The sequence below is a fragment of the Sceloporus occidentalis genome, unplaced genomic scaffold, assembly GCF_023333645.1.
Source record: "Sceloporus occidentalis isolate IW3139 unplaced genomic scaffold, rSceOcc1.0.p SCAF_5, whole genome shotgun sequence".
In the NCBI taxonomy this organism is placed as follows: domain Eukaryota; kingdom Metazoa; phylum Chordata; class Lepidosauria; order Squamata; family Phrynosomatidae; genus Sceloporus; species Sceloporus occidentalis.
This window is the reverse complement of record NW_028316985.1, coordinates 127,137,189-127,158,539: the sequence shown is the minus strand read 5'-3', so window position 1 is coordinate 127,158,539 and position 21,351 is coordinate 127,137,189. Positions and strand designations below refer to the sequence as shown.

At 38.5% G+C, this 21,351-nt stretch overlaps 1 protein-coding gene across 8 annotated transcripts in view; it reads left to right on the top strand.

Annotated features, from left to right (window-relative positions):
* TENM3 (teneurin transmembrane protein 3) overlaps positions 1-21,351 on the top strand; it is a 495,594-nt gene that overhangs the window by 88,799 nt on the left and 385,444 nt on the right. For all 8 annotated transcript variants that reach the window (XM_089525433.1, XM_089525431.1, XM_089525429.1 and 5 more), the window contains exon 2: positions 20,658-20,957. In XM_089525433.1, the coding sequence (XP_089381559.1) occupies positions 20,726-20,957 (232 nt within the window). In that variant the 5' untranslated portion in view covers positions 20,658-20,725. The remainder of the gene's footprint in view (positions 1-20,657; positions 20,958-21,351) is intronic.

Genomic DNA, 21,351 nt, shown 5'->3' with positions numbered 1-21,351 from the left:
CAAACCCTGGCTGTAATTTCTTAGGCAGAGATTCTACCAGGGCTGTGAGCAAGGCACATCTGCTGCATGGGAAAAAGGCACCTGCAGAGAAGGGATTATAAGGGAAAGAAAAAGCAGCAGGAGGCAGTTCTTTGTGTCACTTTTTACTACTCTAATTAAACAAGAGAATGGAATAGATAGATGAGCATAGAAAAGAGAAACTCTGAATCCACACCTGCAAAATAATTAGGCATTACCTCAATCCGGTTCCTGTTTGAACACATGATGTTCCTCTGGTTACAAAGGGAAAGCAGGCTTAATGTGATTTAAAAAACAACAACCACTTTTTACTCCCCTTTCCCCCTTATGGACTTAATAGGGCTGGGACGTCTCTGGGGTGGACAGAAAGAGCAGGACCAAGACAGGGGAGGAAGAAAGAATGGCCAACATAGCCCCTTCTCCCTTTACCTGAAGTTTATATAATCCCTATGAAGCCCTGACCCACCAAGGCCAATGCTGCAAAGGAAGTGGGAAGGGGCTATGATGGCAGCTCCTCTTCATCTCCTCCCTGTTTCTGCTCCCTCCATCTGCCCTGAGTCTCATACACCACCCACCATCTGTCCTTTGTGTCAGTGTGTGCATATATGTACATATGTGGGTTCTGTCTGTCAGGAGAATTAAAGACCTCCTAGTTTAGGCAACAACATTTAAAGTTTAAAGTTCGTTTGCTTGCTTACTCACTTGGGTTGGAGGGGGGAAGGGGATGGGATGGGATTGCGGGATTCAAATAATCTACTGTATTTTCTGGTGTATAAGACTACTTTTTAACACAGGAAAATCTTCTCAAAAGTCGGGGGCATCTTATACGCCGGGTGTCATATTATATATAGGGCAGATGCTGAAACTTCCGAGCTGGACTGGAAAATCAGTGGTCACCGCATATGGTGGGGGGAGCTGAAAAACGGCCACGGCCGCATCCCTGCCATATGTGGCGATCGTATGAAAGCAGTGTCCACTCTGATAGTCTTGGAGACAGGGAGAGCTGGCCAGGCAGGGAGAGCTGACCAATCTAAGCAGGCTTTGTATACAACAAGGTTTCCTGCTAAGGACCTACATGTAATAAGCATTTGAATTTAAATTATCATATTGAAATCAAATATGATGTTTTTAAAATTTTTATTTGGTGTGCGTTGGAAGAGGGGTAGTCTTATACGGTGAGTACACTCCAAACTCTATATTTTAACTGGAAAAGTTGAGGGTCATCTTATATGCCTAGTTATCTTATACGCCGGAAAATACGGTAATTGAAATGCAGGTGGATGATCAGGATGACAGGAAAACAAAAAAGGGCTGTTGGTTGGTACATTCACATGCATGCTGGGAAAGAAAAATAGCACAGCACCTGCAGTCGTGCAACCCAAAATAACCGGTTTTATTGAATATGTGGACCAAGATAGAAATGCCCTTTTATAGCAGTGTGACTTCAGATGGGGAAATCTAAGGCTTTATGATCAATTTGAGTTCAGATTATGGCACTCATAGGGCCAAACAGATGCAGGATACAGTGAACTGGAGTTAAATTATTTTGCAGGTATGGATTCAACTTCCATATAACAGCAAAGTTGTTCAAAGACTTGTTCCACCTGTCACAACTAGTGTATATCTTTGGGGAAATTGTGCAGGGTTTATCTTATGGGCACCAGCCTTCAGGGGAGATTATTTTTGTATGTACATTCACTGAACAGAACTTGTTTACTAATTTTTAAGGCCACCTCTGTGAATTTTTTGTTCTCATACTGGATCTTGGCTTTTAAGTTTCAAAAACATCCATGTTCTAAACTCAACTGTTAGTCCAAGTTCATGTAGACTCATTGAATTAATGGAACTTATATAAGTACTGACTTTTAGAAATTGGATGTAGCCTAGTGTTTGCAATATATAATTAACAATATATAATTATATTGTAATCATTGCAGAATTTCAAAAAGTTCCATTGCAAAATTTGTTTGGACAAAAAAGGGCTTACCATCCAATTTTTTTCACTAGAATTTTCTGTTATTTAATGTTTTGTTTTCTGTGATTTTTGCACAGAAAAGACATGTGGGTTTTCTGTATAGCAACCCATGTGTTTATGCAAATCATGTAGCTAAATGCATACTATGTGAAATGTATGCAGATTGTGTAAACATACCGAGTCCTCTGCAGAAATCCCACATGTATTTTTAAGTAAAAAATATTACTTACATGCATACAGCAGCTTCGTTCCTTGCATGTATTTCTGTGCAAAAAATAGTTTAGTGCAGAAATCAGTTTTCTGCCCAGAATATAAGTGTAATCTACCCATAATCCATGTTTTCTGCCTCCAAATATGTTTTGTGTAAAGGAAAACCATGTGTACAGTACTTTTTGCAGAAATGGATTTTTCTCAACGAAGTCCCAGAAAATGAGTTGTGGTTGAAAATTGCACAGAAAGCCTTGTATTCCCACAAGGCACAAAATAACTGATGAAATTGTTCAGTCTTGTACATGGGACTCAAATAAGTGAAGATTTTAATCTCTCGTTGGGGGTGGAAATAGCCTCTGAGAGCAAGTTGTGGTTTTTAAAAAAAATGTTTTGTTTTTAACTACCAGTTGCTTCTCTTTATGTGGCTTTATTTTTTTCATTCTTATTTTTCTACAGTGAGTAGAAATTATTTTCTTTCTTTCTTTCTTTCTTTCTTTCTTTCTTTCTTTCTTTCTTCATCATTACATTTCCTATGTGGTATTATGGTGTTTCAACATTTCTCCCTTTCAACACCAGCCTTATCTTCATGTCTCACACATATTCTTTTCAGTCCTTACAAATATGATCCTCTTTCAGCCACGTTAGTCAAGCAGACCTACTTCTCTATGTCATTTCTCCTGTTTCTTTAAGCAAAAAGATTCTCTCCTTAAACAAATCTCCTTTGTTAAAACTAGCCAAGTTTCATTTATCCCTCCATAAAAATAAAACACAATAACCTAGAAATCAGATCCTCTTTACTAAATCTCTTCCACCCGTACCCAACTGTTATCAAATAATCCCATGGATTTCAAATCACACAGCAAGTTCTTAATGTTTTTCTGGATGTTGCTCCTTCGTTCTGTGTACTACAGAGACCCTAACCTGTGCTTCTATGTGCTTGACACTCATTTCTCAAATGTTGTTTTTTCTAAGGAAAATAGTCAACATTCAGTTTCATTTCTCTAAGATGATAGGCTAATTATCAAAACTAATTTCTGCAAAGGAATCCTAGAATCATAGAAGATAATAACAAATAAAACACAGGCTAATATTTGTGAAATATGATCATCATAATCTGTACTTCTAGTTTTGCATAGTGCTTTTACTTGTTGAAGGTTATTGTACTGAATGTTTATGCTATTCAGTAGTTTCATAATGGAAGTATCCTATTTCAAAGAAATGAGTTTGAAGAAATGCAGATAAATCTAGAGTTTTAATGCAGATTGAAAAAAATAGATAGCTTTTAGACTTTCATGACTGATTAATTTAGTCTGGCTTTAAGTTTCGAGTTACTATGTAAGTAAGAACTTTTATTTTAAAATGATATTTTACTTTCATGGAGCCTTTTAAAATATTTTTGCCTGCTTAATAAAAGTGCAAATAATTTCTCCCAGAACCATGAAACTAACACACACGTACAAGACTGTTCCCTAAAGCAATGACTATATATCTCTAGTTGTTGGACTGCAGTGCCCAGCAACCATCACTATTGGCTATGGAGCCTAAGAATACTGGAATGTGCAGTCCAACAGTAGTTGGAGGGCTACATGATTGCTACCCCTATTCTAAATCTCTGGGTGGGATTTCACTACCAAAAAAGGAGCCAATGTGTTGCTTGGGAGTACTCTTCGATACACTTCTGTCACTGGAGGTCCAGTTGGACTTCATGGTGTGGGGTGCCTGGGGCTTGAGTGGAGCACCTCAGCATCATGTGGTAATAGTTTTAAGGGAATTTCACTGGCTACCAGTTCATTCCCATGTGAATTAATGTTACTTGTAGCCCTGAGTAGCTTGGGACCTTGATATTTGACAGAGCACCTCTTCCTATATATATTTATCACTCCATTGAGGTCAGCTGGAGGTGCTCTCCTATGTGGAGAAGCAGTGCATCATACTACATATAGTAATATACTACATGAAGACATGGCAAAGATATATTGTTTAAGATGTCCCGGTTGTGGAATTCCCTTGTTTTGCATGCCTGGTTGGTACTGACTTTCTTTTTATTTTGTTTCAAAGAGAAAATGTAGCCAAATGTAGCCTTGCAGGGTCTGTGGATCTTGGTTTTGAATCTGTAACATGAGGGTTTTTTTAACTGTATGAATTGTTCACTATGAAAGTTTTGCCAGAAACAAAAACTGAATCCAGATTGTAAACAGGATTGTATTACAGAACCGTACCCATAACCAGGTACTAGCAAGGAGGGACCTATTTAAATCCCTGCCTATTTTCCCCATATTTCATTCTTTTCTTTTATCAGAAAAAAATAGGCGGGTGGACCCAACAGAATGGTCCCAATGGACTTAACATTTTTCCTCTGTAAATACTGCAAAATACTTGCTAGTGATTATGGGACACCAGTTACAACCTCAGATAAACAATGAAGCCTGCTAGAGCCTCTGGAGTGTTGTATGCCAACTTCCTCAATTCCTTTGGTCCAAAAGATAGGGGCTATAGGAAGAGGGATGCTTTTTGTGTGCTTGTTATCCTTCTGTTAGTGTTCAAACAAAGTATTTGCAAAAGCTAGACCCTCTCTGAGGTAACCAACAGGATACTTATGCATCTTTACTTATGCATTGGCTAGCACTTGGAAAAATGATTAATTGTATGCCACTAATAGGAAACTTGTTGGAAGACAATCATGTACTGTTTTGAAATTGATTAATTCTAAAATATAGGGCAAGGTGATGGCTTTCAAGAGGGTTTCTTGGGGTTGGGCTTATGACAGTGTTGTTGTTTTTTAAACCCAGTATGCTGACTTTAGAATCGTATTTTGTATTTTTGTACAAGACTGGCTTCTGATATTAAGATTCTAGATATGATGACCTGAAATATCCATGTATTAAGAGTCATCAGTTTGACTAATGGTAGACCATAGCTACAGATCATCTTAAGCACCTCTTCAGAGTGTCATTTTTCCAGCTCAGTTGATTTCTGACATATCTCACTTTATCAGCCACTGGAGTGGAAATTCCATCATTCTTCTATGTGTTTTGAATTTTTCTGAGTGTTTATTTGTAATAGGTTTTATGGATGATTAGTTATGTGAATTGTGTCTTTTTTGTGGGAGTTGCTGGTTCTTAATTCTTTTTTATAAACTCCAATTTGTATCACGGGTTCATGTTTGAGTAGTTGTACTGTTTAGTTTTGATTTGTGTTTTTTACATGTAAAAAATAGTTTAATTAGATATTAGTAGTTAGCCTACAATAACTTCCCAGTTAAATGATATTTTTAATTAATATACTCAGTATTGTGCTTTATTTTCAAAACGGACAGTGAACTGTATTTGCATTTCCCCTCCTAGAGCTATTTTGAATTCTAATTTTAACTGAAGCCTTATGGTTCTTTTGAAGCTAAAAGCAAAAATGTGACTGATTACAGGGTAGTAATCATGTTACTACTACATGCTATAACAATCACTATTTCAATAAGGAAATGCAAGAAATTAGGTGACCTATTTGTTTATGCCCATTTTGAAATTGTAGTGTAAGTTACTTAGTCCAGTCCTGTACCCCAATAATTTTGTTTTTAATGTTTTTTTAATGTAATGTCTCTTTTAATGTTCAAATTAAATCAAAGTTTCAGCTACTGAAAGTGCAACACATTCATAGGAGTTTATCACATGGGGAACATTTGGAAGTGTAAAATGGTAAGAACCCATTATTAATTCATAATTGCCCAAATGGTTTTCACACGCAAAGCACTTTTATCCCATGCAAAATCTGCACTTGTGTGCAAATTTGTGAATGGCTTTCACATGATGGGACCAAATGTGACTCCATCCCAATAATGATAAAAGTACATGCATCCTGAAAAAGCGATCAAATGTGCAAATGATTTTCACATGTAGACCATGACAAATCTGTGTGTGTGTGTGCCTTCCCTCAGCAGCTGTTCCTTTAAGAGCCCTGGCTATGGGGGCTGAAGCTGGGGACAGACAGACAGACACAGGAAATAGCAAGGGGGAACTAAGCCTTTTTTCTGTCTTGCTTGCTCGGTCCCTCCCTTTGCCTCAATAGCTGTTTCTTTAAGGGATCTGGCTAGGAGGGAAAGCTGAAACGATCACCAAACAGTTCCCTTTTAGGGATTTTGGACTTCAGCTCCCAGAAGCCATGTTGGCCAATAGCCTGGGATTCTGGGAGCTAAAGTCCAAAATTCCTTATAGGGGACAGTTTGGGGATTACTGGGGCTGAAGCAGGAGACACACACACACACACACACAGAGGAGTGCACTGGGACTCAGACTTCACTCTCCTCTCTCTCTTTCTGCCCTTGCATTAGCTGTTTGTTTTAAGAGCTCTGACTATGAAGAAGGGTGGGCACTTATTTTACTTATTCCACTGCACTAGCAGTAAACTTGTCCCAAAAAGCCATGGGAAATCTGACAACAACAAAAACCTAGGGAGAATCCCATGAATAAACTGCAAGTAGCTTTCATACTACAGCAGTTGCACACAAAAAAGTGAATTTGTGAATGGAATGGAAATGAATTTCCAATATTTTCCCAAAAATACTTATCTCCTGGTTCATGTCACTTTCTTGTCATCTGAAAAACATCTGCGCAATTGTGCCTAATATGCTGGATAACTATGGGTTCTGACCCTTTTAAACTTCCAGTTTTCTCTATGTCATAAATTCCATAGTTATGGCCATGGATATGGGTGAACTGTCACAAACCATGACTCTTCTTTCCCTCATTCATCCTCTTGGTTTCCTTTGCAGAAAATCAGAAAATAAAGGATTGCTTATCTGGCAGTGTTAGTCTTTTCTTTCACGCAACTTGTTATAATGATTCTTGTCTCTTAGAAAGGGTTTGTGCAGCCCCACCACACCCCAGGAATGCAAAAATACCTGAAATGGGAGGTGGGGGGGGGGGTGGGAATAGAAAGCTACCTCACTGATGCCAGACTTGAACAGAAGGTCAGAGGCAGATAGCATCGATATTAAAGTGTCGGCAATGGGATTGTGCTTTGATATACAGAATCCTTTCAGACACTAAAAGGAACAGCAAATTAGCCGTACTTTATTGAAAAACATTTTAGATTCATTCCTCCTGGTTCTCAGCTCCACTTCTAAATTTAACTTGCAAAACTATTATCAGTTTGTGGAAGAATTGTTATCACCATTTTTTATTTTATCTATATGAACCATTGCCATTATGTTTTATTCATTATTCAGCATTATATTATATTTTTATCTAATTATAATTCCTTTTGGAAATGTGTGTTACACATATACACACACGAGTATTGCATTCCAAAATTTACTTCTAAAAATGGAAGCAAAATGCTTTTTCTGCACAAACCAGGAAGATTATATAAAAGCATGCAAAGCATTATATGCTCTAGCTGCAATGGGCCTTATGTTCCCCAGTTACAATAATTCTTTAGGGAACTTGTATGGGGAACTACTGTTCTGAAGGAAGTGCAGCACTTTTCTTTAGCAGTTTAAAAGTCCTAGAAGCATATAAAAGACTTAGCCAGATGTTTCAGTTAACACTCTGTAACATTTACCCCTAAGCCTAATTTGCATAACAATTAAATACATGCTACAATGTATGTTTACAGCCTGTGGAACTAATCAATATATTACTGTTGGTTTTTGCTTTTGAAAATGAACCACCTGAATCCATTATTTTCAGTTTCTCTTACCTTCTTGACACACTTTTATCCAGGCACATACTATAGTATAAGGAGATAGGTAGGGCACAGCTGAAATTTATAAAAAAAAATCTCAGACATTTGAAACTCTATTCTGGTGTTGGTCCTTTTTTGAAAAATGTTTTCATTCTGAAATGTAACCTTAATTTGAATATCAGAAGCAATAGTTTAGCCTGGAGAAGATAAGGTTAAGAGGAGATATGTTTCAAAGACATAGCTGTGTTTAGTCTGAAATATCAATATGCAGAGGGATCTTGTAGTACCTTTGAGATTAACTGAAACAGAGCAGTCGGTAGCATAAGCTTTTGTATACTTGATCCTGCTTCCTCAGATGCATGGGGTAGAGTGGAAAATCAAGGGAAGACATATATAACAGTCTGTGTGGGAGAATGTCCATAGGAATGCAAAGGTTTGTGGGTTTGGAGATGGGGTGACAAGGTCAGTTTTAACAATGGTCATTGGGGGACAAAGCAGGAGAAAGGATGCTGCCTAAAGCCAAGGTGAGTGGCTAGCCATATGAATGAATACTGGGGATGTAGTGTGGGAACCAACAAAGAAGACATGATGAACTGGCCAAGAGTGCCTCCATGAGGATGCTAGGGTTAGATAGTGTTATAATGTGTGTGGTGCGCTAGGAAACCATTCTCTCTCTTCTACCCAATGTTAATGGACTGTAGTTTGTTGACATATTCTAGTTCTGCTGTTTCTCTTTTCAGGCTACTCATTCACATGGTTAGCCACTCTCCTTGACTTTAGGCAGCATCCTTCCTCCTGCCTTGTCCCCCAACAATTGTTGGGGGACAACACTTGTTAAAACTGAACTTGCCATCTCATTTCCACTCCCACAAACCTTTGCATTCCTATAGACATTCCCACACACAAGCTGCTATATAGGTCTGTCCCTGGACTTTCCACTCTACCCCATGCATCTGAGGAAATAGGATCAAGTCAGCTCAGGCTACCAACTTCTCTCTTTCAGTTAAACTGGCCGATAAACTAACTGATAGACTGTATATGTTTGTATGAAACAGGCCATAGTCTTACTGCTTTCAACTGAAGAGGCTTGGCCACAGTAAGAGTCCAGATAAAGAGATCGATCAATCCTGCCATTTACTGATGGCAACCAGTTACCCAGCCTGACTGGTTGGTATTGGAAGCTAACTGATTCAGCTGGCCTGCTGAGTCCACCTCTGAAATGGCAGAGGTGGGATTCCATATGAGAAGAACCCACTGTGTGGTTCCTTCTACACCTTGGATAGGGCAGGCTCACGTACCTTCAAACTTACCATGATGCTGGTAGCAACCAGTCCTAAGATCCCATAAGGGCCACCCAACTGGATCCAAAAGGTGCACAGGTCCTATCTCCCACCAAATGGATCTGTGCCGCAATCTAAGACCTACAATAAGAGGGAGCTGTAGCTGATTCCTCCTCCTGTTCTTCCTCCATTTCCTCTGATTACAACATAGTTGAAAACATGCAAACTGTCGGCATTAACATAAACTCAAACTAATAATGATATTAAAACAGAGTTTTAGCCTGCCAACAGAAGGGCATCCAAGAGGGGGCCATAAAACCTATTTTCCACCAGGCCTACTGCAGTTGGATTCAAGACCAGATCTCCTGTCATCTTGCATAAAAGTCCTCCCTCCCAGTCATACAGATGCAGCCTCATCTGAACAATACAGCACCTCCAAAGCAAGTAGCAGCAACAACTACCACCACATACAAGGAGCAGCAGTGGCTGGGGAATGCAGGTTCAGGGGCCAGAGCTCCAGGGAGCAATGGAAGACAGCAGGAAGTGATGGCAGTGAGGAGAAGGAGAAGGAGCAGCAGCAAATGAGTGGACAAGAGATAGAGAGCTGGAAGATGGAGGAGTGGTGGTGACACAGTGTGGGAAAATATTCTGGGATGGAAGTGTTAAAGCAACAGCAAGGCTGTCTCAGTGGAGGGAGGTGTGCAGGTCACCATTACTGTTGTTATGCTGTGTGAGGCAGGAACCTCAGCATGCTGAATTAGCGTTACCCCTATTAATGGACTGCATCCCCTCTTAATCAAATTCATGGAGCTGGCAGATATTCATATATATTCTTGAGTAGGAAGTAATGAGTGGGCGAGAGAAAATTCAAATGCAAAAAGTAAAAATATTGATTTTTATTAGTAAACAGTAATTAGGTGGCAGCACAGACATCCTAGAATAGATGTGTTGATTAATGCATTTGCTGCTATAAAAGTTAAATAGGATTTTAAGCTAGAATATTTTCAGGTTAAAATAAAACATTCAATCTGTATCTCTGAAAAAAATCACACTCGTTTTCTGTACTGCAATTCAATCTGTTTGTATTCACTTTGCTGTGCATTTCCCTAACAAATCTGATGACAGTGTTTCATTTGCAGAGCTTTCTGTGGTGTTCTGATAGATATGTACACTTTTGACATTAGTAACTTTAAAAAGGAGTCTAAAACTAAAATTATACTAAAATTATACCAGCAGAACACCTGGGTGTGACAATTGTAATTATGGTTATGATTAATCTGTGTAGCACCAGTAATGTAGAGGACTGTTTTCCATTGTAGCCATCTCCCTGTTCATCCTCATAAAAATCTTGTAAGGAGTTGGCTGAGAGATAGTTAGTGGCCTAAAGTCACCCAGTAAGCTTTGTGATAAGCATAGATCTAAACGTGGCCTTCCGTATTCAAGTTTAGTGTTCTGTTACACTTGTGGGTGTGTCAGGCCACTACTTGCTGGTGGTGGTGATAAGGCTAAAATACAAAGTAAAAACTGCAAGAATTAATATACTTGATCTGCAGAATATTAATATGGAGTCTCCTTCCTTGGAGGTCTTTAAACAGAGGCTGGATGGCCATCTGTCAGGTATGCTTTGATTGAGAGTTCCTGCATGGCAGGGTGTTGGACTGGATGGTCCTTGTGGTCTCTTCCAACTCTATGATTCTATGATACTAATATTTGCATAATGTACTTAATTTTGCAAGTTTTCATAATATGCCAGTTAGATTATACCTGGATTTGGGGAACTGGAATATTGGAACATTACAGCAGCGATTCCTAAACTTTGGTCCTCCAGATTTTTTGGACTTCAGCTCCCAGAATTTCTGACAGCCAAGCTGGCTGGGGCTTCTGGGAGTTGAACTCCAAAACATTTTGAAAACCAGTGTTTGGGACCCACTGCATTAAAGTGTGCTATAAATATATTACATGCATAAAGAACCAGGACAATGTAAAGACTTTTTACAAATCTGCATCATTCAAAGAGGTGGCAAAGAAAGATCTTTTGACACAGTATTTATCGAATGAATTGCTTTCCTTAAGATCAACAAACTGTAATTGTGACATATACTTGCTTTGACAATAAGTTGAATCCAAGAACTGTTTGACTGATAATGTGAAAACTTTCACATCAAAGAGCTTCATTATCTTGCAGAGTTATTTTAATACCATTTTATGGGTTTGGTGATTTTGGACAGTAAACATGTGTCACATTATTTCATTGAGAATATCAATTTAGTATTTTTAAAAAATGAAAATGTAGTGCTATTTGTAGGTGAAGGTAAATATATGTAAAAGTTCAGAGTGGCCCACTGGATCAGGAAAAGGAGATCCATTCAGCTGCTGATCAGGACATAAAGAGGATAACATTTCCAGCTCCCTCACACCAGAAAGCAAGGCTGATAAAAGTTGAATTGACTTCCTTCACACCAGCTGAACTGTCCTCCTTCACACAATCTGGCAGCTGGCTCTTAAGGTGAGTTGGGATGGTATTTATACAGGCTAACAGTAATCTTACTGAATACAGTGGGCCCTCCTTATCTGCTGACTTGCCATCCATGGATTCCAGCATCTGCAGATGGCAAGCCCCCAGCTGTTTCTAATGGTGGCAGGTACACATGGCTGCACCTCCATTAGGGATCGCCCTGGCAATTTCACTGTCCGTGGGGGCCGGGTAGACTGGCAGGGGGTGCTATGTTCCTGCTGTGAACTCTGCCTGATGCCAGCCTGGGAAGCAAATTGGAGCCACAGAGAGACAGAGGCAGCGGGAAACTGGACTCTGAGCTCAGCCTCACCTGGGAGGGCACCAACACTTGCACCACCTTCACCCCCTTCCTCTTTTTGTTAGCTTGTCACCCAGTGCTCCAAAAATGAGAGTGCCCCATGAGGGAGAGTGTGGGACCGCCTTGGTGCCCCTGCCTGCCCAGAAGATGCCCAGGAGATGGGGGGCTTACCTGAAGTCCTGTTGTCCATAATGGCAAAGGGGGCTGTCCCTAGTAGCCACACCACCATTGGAGACAACATGACTTGAGCATCTGTGGATTTTGGTATCCGTGGGGAGACGTTCCAAAATGCCCCCCCCCCCATGGATACCAAGGTTCCACTGTACACAGCATTTAACCTTGTTGAATACAGATCAGTTATGGATCCATAACTCTAGGTTATAAATCTAGGTAACTGCAGTACTGAATTCTAGACATTGTTAATATGGCACACAAGTTACTCAATTTCTGTGAGTCTATACATTGCACTTACTGTTTCCAACTGTCTGTTTAAATATAATCAAGGAATATGGTGTTGTGGGAATTTCTCTTGTTGGTCTCCAGCTTCCTAGCTCCTTCACCATTTGCTGTGTTAGCCAGGACCAATGGGAATTAGGCCAAAACCAGAACATGTTGAAGTTGTTTCGAAAAATCTTGTAAAATTTAATTTAAAAAATGTGTTGACACTTTTTATTGTGATTAATTGGTCAGAAATTTTAAAAGCTATAACTTGTATTCTAAAAGTTGCATGTTATTTGTCATTGATATGGTCTGATAAAAACCACTTTGATTTTTTGATCGGAGAAAAAAGGCCTTCATTTTGAAGACCATCATAGTATAGCAAGGTGAAAATGTCATGCAATAATGAGATAACATTGTGGTATAGAAAGTATATTTTTAAAAGCTAACTGTTTCAACACATTCTCCACTAAAAAGTCAGAAGCACATTTTATTTTTCTTGACCTGCTTCGGTGACTGCCAATCTCTTAAGTTTCAACATTAAATACACTTCTAAATATAGCAGGAATGCATGCTTTGTAGTACGAATCCCTTTCTACAGCTTTCTAGATGAGTGTATGTTGTACACTGCAGAAGCTTTTACTAGTGTCCCCTAGATCGGACTGGCTCCATTTCTAAATAAGTATTAGATGTTTGCCTTTCCCCACAGTAAAGCACTCAATTGGTTTCCCTTTCAAGGAACAAAATTGTGAACCTTTCTTTATTTATACACATATTTATACAGTGCACCTGTGTTATACTTGGACGCGTTTTATGCAGATTCCGGCATACGCTGGAAGCTGCGACGGAAGTGAGGGAGGCGCACGCCGGAAGGAAACGATGGCACGCGCTCCCATGGTGTGTGCCCCGCACACTGTGGCTGCACCTCCGCAAGCACAAGCCCCATTCATTTGAATGGTGCTTGAGCAGCTGCATTTTTTCCTTTATGTGGGGGGATCTGGAACGAATCCCCGGGTAAGGGAAGGGCAGACTGTACATGAATTGCAGACTTTGGCTGAAAACAGATGGCCCTAAAGGGCCAGCGTCATGCCGTACCTTTGTACGCCGGAACGGGGCTGTGGCAACTGCACACCGTGGCTTTGATCTGGCCTTCTTCCAGTTCAAAAAGGAGTGGCAGAAAGCTGCTCCTTTTTGCGAAGGGGAAGGGCGCCCTTTTAGCCACTGCCGCAGGTTTGCGGTACCCCTGTGGGAAGTGGCATATAAATGCCACACTTCCAGAGCACCGCAACACTGCGCTTCATCTGGTCGAGTGGGCAGTGTGATGGCGGCATCGGGCATGCATCATCTAAAAACCACACTCCCATACTACTCCCAAGGTGGCATATTATGCCCATCTATTTAGCTCCATACTCTCCTTTTTGAGACATAGCTACAAGCATGCATGAGAAGATCCTGGATATAATCCTTTCCTTGGCCCAAACAACATTAGGAACAAGCATCAGTGGCTTACTTGTCATATGTTTTTTTAAAAGTACAACCTCCTCAAACCTTTCCAGATTTCCACTTTGCAAAGGGAAATTATTAAGTGTTCTTTCATTTAAAAAAAACCCAACAAAACAAATGGTGCTTTGTGCAAAAAAAATGATTTGCATCATTTTCATTATTATTATTATTATTATTATTATTATTATAAAAAGGCTTTTCAACTAGCTAATAAGACTTTAGCAAAAGGACCTGAAAAATGAAAAGTCTTTTGGAAGTTGATTACTACTACTACTACTACTTATTCTTCTTCTTCTTCCTCTTTGGGGAGGGGTTTCAATCTCTCAGGAGCCCTTTGCCATTTGCAAATATTCTTTTCAGTCATTCAATACATTCCCAAGTTTCTGCTATCAGATCAGTGTGAATGTCACTGGCAAAGTGGATGGCATGGGAAAGGAACAGAATATGCAGCACTTAGTGAGAGGAGAGGACAGGAGCTTTTAAAGATTGCCATACTTGAGCTGTGTACTGGAATAATATGATGGAAGCTAGGAATAGTACAAAGTTTAGTGTTGAAAGGAAGATCAGAAACTAAGTTTTAGGATAAATCAAGGACTTTGTGGAGGAATAGTGAAGCAATATAAAATACTGAGACAAAATGTGTTACGCTAGAAGGCAGGTATTGTACAGTTCGGGATATTAATATGACTGCTGCTGGTGATGTATATGTTTTGGGTAAGAGGCATTCAGCCTTTGTCATGCACAAGATTTTAAGCAGGCAGGGAGACTTTATATTAACAAATGGCAAAACAAATTCCAATAAAATTTATTGTATAGGACTGCAGGTGAAATATTTTTCTTTCTGCTGGAGTACTTTTGTAGTCAGGGAGCTCACATTCCCCACTGCATATTTATTGTGTTGACTTCTCTTTGAAGAATCACAGATCCAGACATTTCATAACTTGTAATCCATTACTAGGAGCCTTGATGGAGCAGTGGTTAAATGCTAATACTGCAGCCATTCACAGCCACAAGGCTGTGAGTTTGATCCCAGGCAGGTCTCCAGGGTTGACTTAGCCTTGCATCCATCCATAGATTGCTAAAATGAGTACCAAGCTTGTTGGGGGCAATTAGCTTATACATTGTAAACCACTGAGGGAGTGCTTAAGTGCACTCAGAAGTGGTATAGAAATTTACTTTCTATTGCTATTGCTTGCTATGACATACAGTGGACCCTTGTTATACGCTGGGGTTTGGTTCCCAGATCCCCCATGTATAACAAAATCTGTATATGCTCAAGTCCCATTAAATATAATGACATAGCAAAATGGTGTCCCTTATTTAAAAAAATGGAAAATCAAGGTTTCATATTTGAAATTTATACTTTTTTGGAACATTTTCAAAGCGTGTATAAAAAATCTGTGTATAAGAAGGGCCAACTGATACAAGTATTGTGGGAAAACAATGGAATAGAACAATTTTTGATAGTTCACAGACTTAAAACAAAAGTAACTGCCAGGAAATGCTCATGGATCTTCATGTGATGGAATGCTAATTTGCTCAAAAGCTTGCTTGCACATCTTTTAAAATACTACACACCTGAGACTCCGAAACTTACATGCCATGTTACCTTGCAGAAACATACCATTACTAATTCCATTCATGGAATTTCTATCGCAAAATAAAGGAACTACTGTACTCCTATTGTACACACATCAGCAATGTAGAATGTCAAGCTCACTTAAATTGAATATCCATTTCTTTCTCTTCTGTCAACCAAGAGATATGGAAAAGGACACCTAGAAGATGGTAGCAAGCTCTAGAGCTGTTGAATTATCTCTGTTGCTATGGCAAAACCCCAAATTACAAAGACCCCTTCAAGAGTACTTCCTCAGGCGACACATACCAAGGAATAAGCTATTGCTGAGACTGGGTGGAAAAATGCAGGCAAGGTTTCTGCTCATTTCCAATGCTGTTTCTTCCCCATCCCCTATGAAAAATGTGGTTTTCCCTCCACTTCTTTTTGCGCTGGAGGAACTTGCCATTGATAAGGGTCAGAGTACATGTATTGTTCCATGTTTATGTATGAGAAATAGCACATATATTTACCAAGAATTGTAGGTTCAGTGACATTTCTGGGCAGATCTTTATACTGTATTTCAGAAAGCCAGTGATAGATATTTATGGACAGATAATGACTAGATAAGGCACCTTTCAAAGTCACTCAGATTAATCCTAACTATGGTACTAGTATTTACAATGGCAAATAGTACAGTTGGTAATTGTACCACCCCAATCTTTATGATAAAAACATGAAAAAATGTAAGGATATGATCAGTTGTATCTTTACTGTTTATGATAACTGTATAATTGCTGTCATGGCGTTTTAATAATATAGTGCTATGAAGCCTCTTGCAGTTTCTAACCTTACTATTCTTAGCCTTGAGGGCTAGGGAAGACAATAGATAACCCGGACTGCTGCTTTTTGAAGTTTATTGAGTTCATTGACTTCTGTGAGAAGGAGATTGTTAATTGCTAACAAAGCAGCATGGATTAGACCATTGAGGATTTTCAACTGTGGATAGTCAAAATAAAATTTATACACAAAAATAGTACATACAAAAGGTTTTTGCTCCCCCTCCCCCACACTATCCACTTAAAACTCCAGAACCTTGAAAGCAATAAATTAACTTCTTTTGTAAATAATATTAAATTGTATAAATTATAAGAAGCCACATTTTTAAAAGGTTATATATTTTAAAATTAAGTTAAGAATTTTAATTTTCCAACAAATTTTCATTGTAGTAGATGTATATCGTTGTTTGTGTAGAGCAGTTGAAATGTTTAGTGTAGTTGATTGCATGTTAAAAAATGAATTTAAGAACAACAGTATACCAAAGAAAATAGTTTCTTAAGGGATGAGGGAATTTTTTATCTTAGGAAACATCATGTCAATTGTATAAAGGTTCTAGAGTAGGATATGATATTGGTGCAGATATTGTAATAGTATATCTGAACAGATAGTTGAACAAGAACTCTTCATGTTCTGCTCTTCTGAGAAGGTACTGCTCCTTAATAGATTTTAAATTGTCCTTTGTGCGATAAAGAAGTATTTCCTAAAAGAACAATTTCTGTATTCTGCATATGTATTCCATTTACATGTACAAATCTGAGATTCATGAAATCTCCAGAATATTTCAGATAAGGCTTGATGATTAAAGACCTGATACTTTTAGAATTCTAAATTACAATATGATTGTAAATTAAATACATGCTGAGAATTACTTTAAGTGAGATGATTGATTTGTTTAAAAGTGTATTTTAGAAAGGCAATAGATGAATGGATCTAACAGCATCTTTCTTCTTTTGTTGGGCAGGAAAAGGTACAGCTTTATATTACATCGTGATGAATTCCATACTTCTGTGTAGTAATATTCTGGGGAAAAACTGGCTGCTTCCATTGCTTAGACTTTGTATGTTAATTAAATGGCATATTTCAAATACCTTATACTCAAAGGTGCAACAGGAAGAAAGATCTCATTATGTTTTTTTCTCCTGAAGACAAAAGGGAAAAAAAAACCCTTACATCATGTTAATACAAGACATAACACTTCTGTTAATGAGCCACTTTCATGCATTTTAGTCCACATATCCTAGTGTTTGTTTATGCAGAGAGGCAAATAGTGGCAATTACTCTTATGTAATATTAATAGATTTAAAATATGTAATACTGCCTTGTGTCATATAAAAGGGCTTTCTGTCCTTGATAAAAAAAAGTACATAGTACACTGTTTCTGTTTGTGTGTTGATGTCCATGGAGGTTGATTAGTCTCATAATCTCTGCAAACTTTACCTTCCTTATATAAATTTCTAATTACATCAGTTGGTAATGTTGAAAATTTAGTTACAACTCAGGCTTCCTGAAAGTGTTTAATTTTAGTGGAATACTTGTGAAGTCTGATCAGATACAATATTGTTTAATATATAGTTGATAAGATCATAGAAATTCCTGACTTCTGATAATTTCAGTGACCTTCTTGGCTCACCATAGCTGGGAGACCACTAGTAGAATAGTGGAACCCTGTGTAAGTTTTGGTGGTGGACACTTCCCTTTCCACTGAAGCTCTCTGAATATCCTCTCCCGAAGAAAACCCCACAGCCATTTGTTGGCCCTTTCATAAGGATGCAGTAAGAAGGAAAATGGGAGGTTCAGCATTGTACGGGATTTATGTTGATCTTTACAATTATTGTCTATAAATGTGTTAATGGGTGTATTGTGGACTTAATGCTATTTGAGAATGAGGCACCATGCCTGCTGAATTTATGAGCCACTATTAAGTATGTTCTAAAACAACAAAAGAATTTACAATACAGAAGCTTCTCTGATTTCTGCTGTTTAGACTGTAGCCAAAGGACCCAGTTTGAACAATCCATTTTTTCAATACAAATTGCAGGCAGATGGTAGTGGATTGTGGAATCAGCATTTAATTTGGATCCCAACAACAATGGGTGGCAAAATACTAAAACTTTCTTCCCCTGTCCTGATTCAGGTTAGGTTTCCCACACTTAATTTTGAGTAAGGAAGGAAAGCTGACATATTGTGTTCTTCATATTAGAAATGTTTTTATTTAATTCTAAGGCCAGTCTAGCATTCTGTTTACTCCATGGTTAATCAGGTGCTTCAAGCAGAGCTTAAAGCAGCCCTGGTGGTGCAGTGGTTAAATGCCTGTACTGCAGCCACTCACTCAAAACCACATGGTTGTGAGTTCAAGACCAGCAAAAAAGGGCTCAAGCTTGACTCAGGCTTGCATCCTTCCGAGATCGCTAAAATGAGTACCCATGTTGTTGGGGGCAAATTAGTTTACAGTTGTAAACCGCTTAGACACTGCTTAGGCGGTATGAAGTGGTATATAAATGAAGCTTGTTTGTTTTGTTTTTTGTTTTTGTATTGAATTTCTGAGACACGATCCGTATGCAGCCAAAAGAGCATCACTCCCACAAAATATTGTGTCAGCTCTCTTGAAGGTTAGTGGGTGAGGGAGGGAAAACTTTAGGGGGGAAGTTTGTGGGAGATGCCCACACACATATACAAGAGAGAGAAAGGACAAGTGTGATCAGTGAGCATAGAATACTACCTAACCACTGGGGAAATACTAAGGAATGGGCACATGGAATTGTGTGTAACTAGGGCAGAGTGCAGTGTTTAATGACAGGGCAAATGGGAACTATGTCAATGCTGTTAAGCTTAATAAGCTTCCTCCAATATTAAGGTGAACTGCAAAACTCCTCTATAATAGGATCAGCCTGTTCAGCTGGCAGAAACAGTCAGCTTGTTCAGCTCATGGGAAATCTGTCTAATGGTAAAGAAGTCTCTGATCTAAATATGCAAAAATACACATTTGTAACTATTTTCTGAGGCAATAAATTAACAGCATGTCAGCCATTTCCCTCTCTGGAAATCTATTTTCTTGGTTTTTAAGCAAAATTCCTAAGTGACATTTTTTAAATGCTGAAAGTGAAATACACCACTCACAGATGCTTTGCAACTTTCCCTTGAATCAGTGCTTGTTAAGACCAGAGAGTCAATCTGAACTTGAAGCTAAAACTGGAATGAAGCTCTGTTTTGTCCTGAACTAGAACAGAATCTAAACCATTATCTGATAATCTGTTTTGAGTGTCTGTCATAACAAAACTGGAGAGGAACAAGGATTGGGTTGCCAATTCAAAACAGGAGATGCCCCAAACAACAAAACATCTGTTGGGGGTATTCTCACTGATTTACTGACTCTATCAGAATCAAAAGAAGCACATAAAATATAAAAACTTTGGGAAGATGTGTATAAGCGTATATACTCCACATTCTTTAAGGACTAGGCTATAAATCTCTTTTCTATTCATGACAAATGTTTGGTCAACACACAGGTTATCATGGAAAAGAAAAACATACAATACAGTATAATGGAATGCAATACATATTTATGTTGTTAAAAGAATGCAATATAGGTAACATATATTTGGTGTCTATCAAATTGACTTTACATGTATAGTATGCTGGGAACATACATACAGAAGCAAACAAGTATACTTGACATGTGAACCTAAAATGGTGCATGAACAAAGGGCTTTTTTTAAAAAAAATCAAGAATTGAACTGATCATTTAGGCATGTAGAATTGGTTAACTTTATTTCAGTAGCATTTGAACCTGAACTAAAGCAATGACTTTGTTTGTTTTTTTGTTTAAAATACTGTATGGCTTGACTGTACTGGCACGAACAGAGTATGCCAAAAATATATGGTAGATGATACTATTAATAGTGTATATTTTATTATTTTGGGGGACAGAGATTACTTAACTAACCTAACAATTATACTGCTAAATAATTTGCCTCATTTTGGTCTCATTGGGCCGAAACAGAGAGGCCAAAATAAAGCTGCTTTGGGTCACTTTGGAGGTATGCTGTTTAAATGACACACATCTTAAGAGGCCAGAAGCTGCTCCAAAGCTGCATTCCAGTCCTTAGGACTTCTGGCCTTGTAGGATGCATGCATCATTTAAACAGCATACCTCCAAAGTGACCTGAAGCAGCTTTATTTTGGCCTATCTGTTCGGGGCCTTTCTCATAGAATTAAATGGTAGCTAAGAGTCAGCATTATTTTGTTTGAGTAGGACTTTTACCCCTAGTAATTACCTAACTACCAATGTGTATAGTGTATTATGTAAATATATACATAAATTATATATAATCTATTTAATCCTCTTACAGATGAAAAGTCGAATGTAGAGCAGAATTTCAAGCAACCTGACCTGATGTGCATACAGAAGTAATGAAGCATGGATGTGAAAGAACGCAGACCTTATTGCTCCCTGACAAAGAGCAGAAGAGACAAGGAGCGGCGTTACACAAATTCTTCAACAGAAAATGAAGAGTGCCGAGTGCCTACACAGAAATCCTACAGCTCAAGTGAAACTCTGAAAGCTTTTGATCATGATTCCTCCAGATTGCTTTATGGAAACCGAGTAAAAGACTTGGTCCACAGGGAGTCAGATGAGTATAGCCGACAAGGTAGGCATGATATTGTAAATATAGCACAAATATTTCCTATGCAGATATATAGTATCTGGACTCTGGAGGTCTAACCCTCTGTGTCAGTCTTACCATTGATATTGGAATGGTTGACATTTCTGTCAAGCTTCTACTGCATTGGCTTCATATTTTAACAAGCTGGGAAAAGTTGCTATACATGATTATCCCTCTCTTGTTTTAAAAAAATAACCTGATACAATCTTTAAAGTTTGTTGAGAATGCCCCTTTTTCTGTACATATGCCAAGTCAATAGAACAAAGGCATTTCAAGAGACATTTTTGGGAACATTTGCACAATGCTTACTTCTGAGGTCAGAGTCATGCAATGCATCCAATTCTTTAAAGCCACATGGAACAAGCCTTTCAATCCTGGT